This window comes from Ischnura elegans, chromosome 7 (genome assembly GCF_921293095.1).
Source record: "Ischnura elegans chromosome 7, ioIscEleg1.1, whole genome shotgun sequence".
NCBI lineage: Eukaryota > Metazoa > Arthropoda > Insecta > Odonata > Coenagrionidae > Ischnura > Ischnura elegans.
In genome coordinates, this window is record NC_060252.1 from 5,611,564 (window position 1) to 5,622,682 (window position 11,119).

At 37.5% G+C, this 11,119-nt stretch overlaps 1 protein-coding gene across 1 annotated transcript in view; it reads right to left on the reverse strand.

Moving 5' to 3' along the window:
* LOC124162381 (MOB kinase activator-like 2) overlaps positions 1–10,990 on the reverse strand; it is a 42,752-nt gene extending 31,762 nt beyond the window's left edge. Inside the window, exon 1 of the mRNA XM_046538902.1 lies at positions 10,811–10,990. Coding sequence (XP_046394858.1) covers positions 10,811–10,815 — 5 coding nt within the window. The 5' untranslated portion in view covers positions 10,816–10,990. The remainder of the gene's footprint in view (positions 1–10,810) is intronic.
* Positions 10,991–11,119: the final 129 nt, after the last annotated feature.

The following is an 11,119-nucleotide window of genomic DNA, read 5'->3' on the forward strand; positions in this document are numbered from 1 at the left end:
CTTTGACCTAGTGCTTTGCCTATACTTTCAATGAATTTTGAAGGTTTTGGCTCTAATCTGTCTGCTTTTACAGCGCAAAGTGGTCGACCCGTTTTTCACGTGAAATTTGACATAAAGTAGACATTATCTTTCGTTTACGTTTCGTTAGCCTCCAAAGACATATGAATCTTGAAAATGGACATCAAGTTGATGCAATATATAAAGCTGATCTGAGAAAAGCCTTTGACAGCTTTGAAAAAGAGCAAACATAAAATGCACGGAGAGAACCCAACATAAATGCCTAAGGCACGTCCACTTCAAATCTAATGGATTCACTATGGATGTAAATTATATGCAAATACTGCGTGAGCTCATTTTAGGCAAATTACCCCATAGAAGAATTGAAGCTGACCTTCATACCAACTGATCTTTTACATTTTAAATTATGACGCCATCTCGTCAGAGCTTCTTGGGTTGCTAATCTTAGAGTTACATCACACAATACTAAGACTAACCGGGTGTATTCTAACAAATATCACAGAACTTGTTGAGGCCATGGTGCTCTCATGGAGAGAATTATAAGAAATTATAACTTTTTAGGAAATACTCTGGATGCTCTTAACTGCTCTGTAACTCAAATCAGGGATTAAAAGATTTTTTTTCAACAAGTTATGTGATCTGTGTCTATCAGGATTTGGTGTTTCATTGAGATATATGTAAGATGCACTAACATATTTTGTACCATGGTATTTGGTAGTGTTTATTCTTGTGTTCAATGTGCATATTCTGTGATATTTTGAATTTATATCAGATTGTGATATTTGTATATGAAGACATTTATTCAGCTTTCATCTTTTAATTTAATGAATCCAAATTTATAATGAATAATAATCGTTTCAAATTCCAAGTGATGTTGGAGGCCCAAAAATAATTTACAAGAACATATAAAGAAAAATTCACAGAGGTTCAACAGATACACCACCATCAACAACTTTTTCCATGGAATGGAATTAGAAGCCCCTTTTCCTCATCAGTCAGACTTAGAGTTCCTTTTCATATCAGTGACCAGAGGATCATAGAAGGAAGTCGTGAATTACTCTTCTGGAGAAATAATAAAGGACAGAAGAAACATCGTGTGAGAAGGATTTGGATTCATGATAGCATATTGAATGAAATACCATTTTTTGTAAAGGTGTAAAATACTGAAAGCTTTGCTTGAAATAATTCATCTTTATTAAGAGGCATATGTGTAGAAATTCATTTTTCATGACCACCCAGCGATATTAAAATTATTATCATTTATTTATTCCATCTCACCAGCTTCTATTTGAATTAATCTCATCAATTGTATTTTTGGAGCAATTTTCCTGCCTGAAATATTTTTGCGTGCCCCTAGCATGCACGTGAGCCTCATTTTGCATTTTTATGGTAGTTCTCATCGCTACCCACTGAAGTCTTGTCACCTAATTCACCATGGATAAGTATCGTGGAATGCTTAGAATACACCTACTATCAATATTCACCATCATGTACCAATAAATAAGGGTATAGAGAATTTTAGCCAGCTCTTTCCGATTTTAGCCCACTGTGCACTTCAATAAAGCCAATGGTGAGGCACACAAATGAAATCAGAGTCCAAAGTAAAAGGAAAACATGGAACCCACTACATACATACAATTATGAAGCAATAAAATACCAAATATGAGAAAGTTTACGAAATAGGAGGGCACATACATAGTTTTATTCGCCTTGACAAAAAGAGAACAGAGAAAAGAAAATGCAAGAGAAAACATGTCACCTACATGGAATAAATTACGTGCATAGATGTTCACGCATATCAATTTGCCATCTTAACAATGGTGAGGTCTATCATCTATCAAGTGATGCCATTCTCAACCAGGGCATTTGGTCGATCAAAGCGTAAAAATTCATGCATAATTTCCAGTTTTCCAGATAAATTTTATAAAATTCCAGGTTAATCTTAGGTGATTGCTATGATGGATAAACCACCCAAAATTACTTCAATGCTTTTAAATAATGTACTACTTCATTCATTCACGTACCACCTTAAGCACAAACATTCAAATAAATTCAGAGGTAAGGAAAGAAAGGGATAGGAACATATAATAGAAAAAGGACGAGGACAACGGTGCTGTGGTAGATGGAAAAAGCCAGAAATCAGAGGGTAAAAATGCGACTTGATATTTATGTATTCACAAGGACAATGAATAGGTTAATCAACACGAATTGTATGTAAAATTTAAATTCATTCAATGCAAGCCCAGAAGTTTCTTAGACCTCCCATGCACACGTTGACGTCACCTGGCATTCTATTCTTTGTGTTGTTGAATCTTACCAGAGTCAAGAGTGCTAAGAACCTTTCAATTCCATTGTCTTGTCTGACATTCCACGTCTCAATGTGGCTGTAAAAATTCTCTCACGCTGCTGCACTTAAAATTTCGACAAACATATTTTAGGCCAGAAAATGGATGTTGAATTGGGAAAATTTTCTGTGGAATGACTTTGAAAAGAAAGATTTTGAAATTCCAGCTTAGAGCAAAATTTCACAAATAATTCAGGCATAATTGACATAAGGAACTAAAAATTCACCCACAATTACAGATTTGTTCCGGTTGCTGGACACCCTGATCATCACTAAATGGTTAGCATGTATGTATGTAAGTATCCCACTGAAAAGAATTGTAATTATGTGAATGAGACTTAAACAATAAGCAGATGCCTCATTGGCTAAGCACACTTTTTGCCACTACAGGCCCCCTATTATGCTTGTTATTATTACTACATAAAGCCTCCATTTGCCAGCTCCACATAAACATATCCATGGACATATTCTGTTGACATTTAGGGGAAGAGCCCCTGTTCATGGTTTTTCCCCTTTTCTCACCCATTACACTGACAACTCGGGTCCGTATTATTAGTCGGCCCCCTGTAGGGCCAACCGATCCTGGATACATCATCAGCCCCTACATAAACCGACACATATGCCACATCAAGCCCTACATATGGCCATTTTTGGAACTAAACAGGCCCTACTTGACGCAGGGTACCCGAACCAGCCATACACCCAACCAAAACATTGTGGCCAAATATCGTCGGCTGACCACTTCCATTAAAGAATGTACATTATAATGCATATTTAGGGAGATGATCTCACATGAACCCAATCAAAATGTACAGAAACACAGCATACTACCACATTATACCCATCAAGTAAAATAAATAATAAAATTGGCTGCAGAATAATAAGTACAATACATGTAGTGGTACATATAACCTTATTTCTGCTAATATATACATATTAATATTTTTCACGTTTGGCACTTGGCACGCTTTTGAGAAACCAATACTTCATTTATGTATAACCATATAAAAATATTTTCATGCGGCTACTTGCCATATAATACTCTTACCTATGGAAGGTAAAAGCGAATGACGAACCTTGATGATGCAATGTAAGTTTCCAAGTCAATGATCATATTTGCCCCATACTTATCACTATCTTGAATAGACCACTTTTGAAGTAATTTAAAGAAGCTAAGCTATATATCGCTAAAAGAATTTCAAACTAAAAGCCAATAGGCTATTCTTCAATAGAACAAATTCTTACAATCATCGACTTTCTCATTTAATTTTGAGAGAATTTCAAAAATTTGGGACATATATGTTTCTTGGACTACAGAAATACTAGGTTGTACCAAATAAAACTCACCAAAATAGACTCTAACATCAATTAACATTCATGTTGAAACAAAACACAGTACTGTTCCACAAACTTTTATTTTAACAGTCTACTAGTTTCGACGTTTACACTGCAATTATAAAGACTAACTGAGCTCAGTTAGTCTTGATAATGACGGTGCAATCGTCGAAACTAGTAGACTGTTAAAATAAAAGTTTGAGGAACAGTACTGTGTTTTGTTTCAACATGAATATTTCATCGTTCCAGAAAGTAACGCCCAAATCAGTTGATTTTACCAATAAACATATTTCACTATTCCAAATTATTCCTTGTCTCCAAATAATGCAATTTCAACTCACTAGGAAATACGCTCTACAATAGGGTGATTTCCTATTATTTTTTTATTGCCTAAATAGAAAGATAATTACTCCTGGAGTACATATTTCATGCTTCTAGACTTTTAAACGATGATATCTATTTTTCACGATTAAATGAAAAGTGAAAATTTTCAAGCACGCGAAAACACGACGGCTAAGTATGAATGCTGGGTAAACCCCATTTGACGTCGTTATGGTTCCCGCTGCCGCAAGTGAGGTGACCTTGGGGCGAGGCTTTGAGCGCTGATACGACGCAGGATGCTAGCAGCTAGCAGAGTACCCTGCTAGCAGGTAGCGCTTGGCTTAATTAGGATTATTAATACCTTATCAAACGAAGAAAACTTTCCGACCTTAGCCAGTTTTAATAGGTGATTATTAAGACATGTTTCCCTGAGCTCTGTGCCTCATGCATGCATTGGTAATCTCAGACGATGTAAAACTCCTATCTACACGTATAAAAACTAGGTCCCTGTGACGTCACGTGCAGAGGCATCGCATGGGTGCCAATCTGGCCTTTTTCAAATGAGGTTAAAATTAACAATTAACATTCGTCTAAACCGGTATTTCTAAAACCAAATACTTTGTATATTATGAATACACTAATGGTGGGTAATGAATCGCAATCATTTCGTTTTCTTTGATGAAGGAAACTACCCTATTGGCCCTCTGTAATGGATTAACATTGAAAAGCTTTAGTCTGCTAGATTCATCCTGAAAATGCCAGATCCAGGTGAAAGTATCCAAAACTTCACTTCAGATAGATTTAAAAAAAGGTTCAACGCCAATTAATTTTCAGAGCAATTGAGCAGAACGAAAGGGCGAGAGAGGACACTGAGAATGTTACCAGTGGATCGGATATGAATTTGGTTTTCAATTCCTACCACACCTCCACTCTTCTCCACACACACATCATGGTATCCTCCAGCCTTTTCTCATCCTCCTTCATCAGGGTCCATGCTACCACAAGGTCGAGTACCTTGATATTTATTTTTTCATATCAGCTAACACAGGTTACAGAAACCTACAAGAAATTAATCTTTCGACAAATGCTCTCATGTGGAGTCTCATACTCCTTGAGATGAAATCCAACATGAACATTTTAACATGAAATCTTCTGACCACGGCATACAAAGATATGACTGTGACTTCACTGTAAGAAAAGGGTCCTATCACAGAATCCTGTCAAAGAATTATTGGACTGCAGACTTTTACGATCATTTTGAGTAGTTTTAAGGCCTATTTACATGATACATTAACACATACGAGTTAATGTCTGTTAGCATGAATGATTCTTGTGGACCAGAATGGAACATGTATGAATGCATGAACCAAATTAGAACAGGTTCTATTCTCTGTGCATGCATTCGCAAAAGCTGGGTGGTTACACGGTGCATTTTGGCATTTATTCCTGCGTTCATACATTTAGACATTAACCCGTACGTGTTAATGTACCGTGTAAACAGGCCTTTAGAGACTAGATATGTGTTACAATTCAGCCCTAAACAACTGGAATACTACTGATGCATTCAATATGACCGTTAATAGTTGTGGTTGAGGTATGTGTGAATTAATGTACGCAGTTGGCTACTGGCCCTATTTCAGCAACTTGCAGAAGAAACTGCTCATTTCTATAAATGATTCAAGAACTAATAATATGAAAGATTGAGAGTATTTCTATGATTCCTCAAAAGGCATTATCTGCCTATAAAAGTAGAAACATAAAAACCTGAGCATTTGGAATCACAAAATACCCATTTAAATGCAATACAGAGGCTGTAGTTTGAATGTTCTCAACCATCATAGGAAAGTAACCAATAAAAAAATAAATCTTGAAAATCACTGCAACCCAACCAGCAAAACCTTATCCTCATCACAATATTTTATTAAGTCTCTTACCTAGTCAGTGAAGAAATATAATTAGAAATCTATCCATCCTTCCCTCTACATATGCACACTTCATCCACAATTCTGAATACTTTAATGCTTTAAAATTATGTCCAAGATTACCATTCATGCTACCTTATTACGTGCAAACTATGAGAATTATAGCAAGAAATGCTTCGCTAACTCTATCCACTGACACAGTGGTACATATTAGTTGGAATTAACATAGCAAAAACAATTGAAATAGAGTTGTCCATAGAAGCTGCCATAATGGTAGTATCAACAACCTTATAGATTTATGCCACACTCCCACCTATCATTACCAGCCTCTTTTTAATTAATATTTTTATCCCAACCTATCATATAAGATTATCATTATGTTCATTAACTTTAAACTTAGTTTTGTCATCTTAAATCATCAAATTTTTTACATATCTCTGTGTAATATATAAGTTAGGATTTTTTACTGAAGAAGTAAAAAATTCATAAGCCCTCGGTGAGTTAGCACTTATGGGGCTGTGTGAATGAATGAAGTAGTGTATCGGCCAAATAGGGTAGTTCCCTCCATCAAAGAAAACGAAAGGCATTGATTGCGATTCGTTACCCACCATTAGTGTATTCATAATATAAGTACAAATTATTTGGTTTTAGAAATCCCAGTTTAGACAAATGGCAATGGTCATTTTTACTTGCATTTCAAAAAGGCCAGATTGGCGCCCATGCGATGCCACTCCATGACGTCACAGGGACCCAGTTTCTTTACGAGTAGATAGGAGTTTTACATCGTCTGAGATTACCAATGCATGCACGAGGCACAGAGCTCAGGGACACATCTCTTAATAATCACCTATTAAAACTGGCAAAGGTCGGAAAGTTTTCTTCGTTTGATAAGGTATTAATAATCCTTATTCAAGTCAAGCGCTACCAGCTAGCAGGGTACTCTGCTACCTGCAAGTAGCCTGCGTCGTATCAGCGCTCAAAGCCTCGCCCCAAGGTCACCTCACATGCCGACAGCTGGAACCAGAAATACGTCACACTGAGTTTTCCCAGCATTCATACTTAGCCGTCGCATTTTTGCATGTTTGAAAATGTTCACTTTTCATTTAATCGTGAAAAATAGATATCGTCATTTAAAAATCTAAAAGCGTGAAATAGGTACTCCAGGAGTAATAATCTTTCATTTTAGGCAATAAAAAAATAATAGGAAACCACCCTATTGGCTTGTTTCACTTGGGCTCAGCGTACCCGAAATGCACGTTTCTGTCTCTTTCCAACAATCGTGTGAGTGTCTATCTTTCCTTTCATTATTGTGTCCATGTCAACTTCTTCTGTTGGTGAGCTGCCATCTATAGCTTGCTCTTGTGGGCAAAAGCAAAGGGAGTTTTATGTGTATAAACCCCCGCCGAAATCATGGTTAATCCTTGATCATGATGAAGTTTCCTTGTAGCGCAACTGGTAGAGTACCCGGCCGGCAACCAGGAGGTTCTTCTGGGTTTGAGTCCCATTCAGGCCGCATTTTTACCCTCTGATTTCTGGATTTTATATATACATCCATATCTTAGCAAACACATTGGGCTACATCTGGGGGGAATTAGAAGCATAAACCCCCCGCCGAAAACACTGGAGATAAGAGTAGCCTGGATAGGTCGGTGGCATGAACATCTGCCCAGAAAGCAGGTCAGTGGTTCGATTCCCGGTCAAGGTGAAATTTTTCCATGTCTTTTCGGCCTTTATTCCATCTCCACGCCACCAAAGTGTCATCCTCATGTGTTTATGTTCCTGTCTGTTTGTTTCAACTTGTATCTGTATTTATGTTTATATTCGTGTAACATTGGAAGGACACCACAGGTGATCTCTGTAAATAAATGCCAAGAGAGGCCACAAAAAACGAAGACACAAGTTCCCCTTAGATCTCTCCAATCTTTTACCTCCCAGGGGCTCTCCTTGCTTCTTGATCGGTCCTAGATACCCCTACTTGTCCCTTGGTCATCCTCTAAGTTATTTTCCATCAATCTTATTGTGATAGAATTGCACAAATAAAGAGACCCACATTATTCTGCTTTTAAATTTCTACTTCTCAAGTTATACATGACGAAAAATTGGTACCCTCAACACTGCCACAGATAAGTTGATGACCTCATGACGTCATGTTGCCCCTTCTCTGTTACTCCTCGACCTAGCATGGGCCTTGTGTTGGTCATTGTAGTTTACCCTCTTGGGGGCTTTTCCTTCCCTCATGAAAGATTCTCCCTTAATGAGTGAATAAACCAGATCTTCAAATGTCTCACCAACTCATTAGGTGGGTCAAAACTTTCCCATTTACTTACTGTAAACTTATTATCGAATGGCTGAGTGATGGCGATTACTATTTTTACGTCTTCATTTATATTTCCTTTCTTGAATTCTTTTGATGAATTCAAGAAAGAGGATTCTAGAGGAGGAGCTGCTGTGGAATTACTGCCAACATGATATCTCAAATTCTAATCAGCTATTTGAAAGGAATATTCCACGGCACTTCCGGACTTCTCGTGAACAAGCTCCAGCAAATAGATGCAACACTCAAATTGCATATTATAAGCGAAGGATACCCGTGCACTTAAAAAAATATATGCCAGCATTTATGTCGTCTCTAACTCCTTCATTGTATTTGCTGAACCACCCAAGTATCCAAAAGTCACACATGGAACCACGAAAGCCAGTAGAAAAATTTCCAGGGGTGTACATTCAGTGCCACCCCAGGAGCATTAGGTCACCACGTGCAGTGATGATGCTTTTGTTTTTAGAGTAAACAATTAGTACTTTTAATGAAAAGGACTTGTTTTAGTTGACCTTACTGGTAATCTGCTTAATACACTTCAGAGAAATAAATTATGTTCATTTAGGACTCCTAGAGGAGGAGCTGCTGCGGAATTGCTGCCAACAAGATATCTCAAATTCTAATCAGTTATTTGAAAGGACTTTTCCAAGGCACTCATGTGATACATGCTCAACACTGTCCCTAATCAAATGAAAAAAAGTATTAGGTGCAATCATTTCCCACAAGTTTTCACAAGCCATTTCCCAGCCACCCTTACACCCCCCTCCCCATGCCCATGTTTGGAATATCTGCACTTATGAAGGGACCTACACCCAAAATGGCTCACGGCTTTATCTTGTCTAAATTCTACGCCAATTGGCATTCACCCTCTCTTCCTCTCCACCAACCTCTTCTCCCCACTCACCTCTTCAACCCTTACTCATACTTCCCTTAGGCTCTGCATAATCAGGCAACTTTTATGCCATCTAAGTCATACTACCTAATGACGACATGCATTTTCTGATGGTCAGTACCATGATAGTTATGTTTGACTTAAGAACTCATTAATAACACAGAGATAGTAGGAATATTACTTATTTGGCAAATAATTACGTAATTATCAGTTACTATTTAAAAGACTTTTCTTCGCAATGACAACCAGATTATTAGTTTTGACGTCTAGTTTCAACGGGTTCTTCTGGAGAGGAATTGGCTAATGTTTTTTTTTCCATGAAACGTAATTTAGTTTTGCAATCCGGAAAACTAAACTAAGAAAGAGTTAAGAATAGACGGTGACATACAAATCAATTCGCGAAATTTTATTCTCATGTATGAAGTACTACAGATTGTTCAAACGTCGCTATAAGCGAAACGGGTGGACTACACTCATGCCTACACTTCTGAAATAACTATTTGGGGAGGAAGGGTCAATCATTGGGGATTTCATACATGCACTGTACCAAACGGACATAATTAAATGACACATGGTGGTGGGTGGCATTCCCTCGGAAGGACTTATTTCGTTTCTTTTTCCCGCCCAGCCCAAAGATACATTCCAATTGACGATTTGGAATACTTCCGAAGTAATCAATTGACAATGAGATCAATATTAATTAATAAACATAAAGGCATTACTGTAGACCACAATTTCCTCTAACGTTGCGTTGCGAGAAAAATTTATGGAATAAGGAATGATAAAATGCGTAGAACTTTAACGTTACTCGATTAAGAAATGACAAATATTTCATCGAGGAGAGATGATACACTCAATTGTAAAGTAACTAACGACAGATCTGACGAATAAACGTAATACATGATCTGCAAACACTGCGAGGCTTTCTCCACATAGCGGGCAACTATAAAGGTTAATTAAATAGTAGATCAAGCCGTCTAATGTTTCTCTAATGGTGACCTCGGTCAATAAACAAAGAAATGCGATGTCACTTGGCCATTCCTTCAAGCGCGCACAATATTAGTGTGAATGGCTATACTTTTTAAACAGCATATTATTCATATCCCACTGAAAGGTTACTTCAAAGTTTTAACAAAAAACGAGAGTAATGCAGAATTTCACGTATTGATTCCTGTAATGTACTGAACATTACGAAATAAATACACTGCACTGCATCGGAGTTCAGTATTTACAACGTCTCACCAAAATGAACTCACGAATACAATAGCACGGAGTTAGTCCCATGAACGTTAGACTATGTCGACGTACTTCAAAATAGTCATTTTCACAACAACAGATGAAAAATAGATAGCACTAAACCTGCAGCATACCGCATAACATGAATTAGATTATGAATTTCAATAAAAATTCGCGAACAATGCAACTAAGATTCACCTATTGAAGAGGTATTTGTCTTCGTATCGCATTAATTATAATAAAATAATCTAAATTCAGAAGGAAATTGTAGGGTATTGTAAACTTGGACAATGAACAAGGATTTCAAAAATTGATTGAAAGGGATAGCTTATATTCCGCAATGTTCCTCTTCTATTGACTCCTTCCGAGCCTCGATAGCTGCATCAATGCGACAAATCTTACCATCGAACAAACGATAGACTCACCCCATAAACCAGTCCACGGTGTCGCGGAGATATTCAGGTAACCTATCCAGCTTGGCTGATTTCTATGACACTTCACAACAAAATTACGATTAAAAGTAATGCTCCTCTCCTCATTTAGCACTCAACAAACCCAACATGGCTTCCTCAGCTGAATACTGCTTCAAGCCCTTCCCATGATGCAATGTTTGCAGACAAAAGCTTGACGCGAATCAGCTGATTGCTAGCCTAGCAAATCGCAACTCGCCTCCAGTAGAGCGGTGCGTGTGCTAGCATTGCGTTAAATTACGCCACAAATTCAAGCTTTACTGA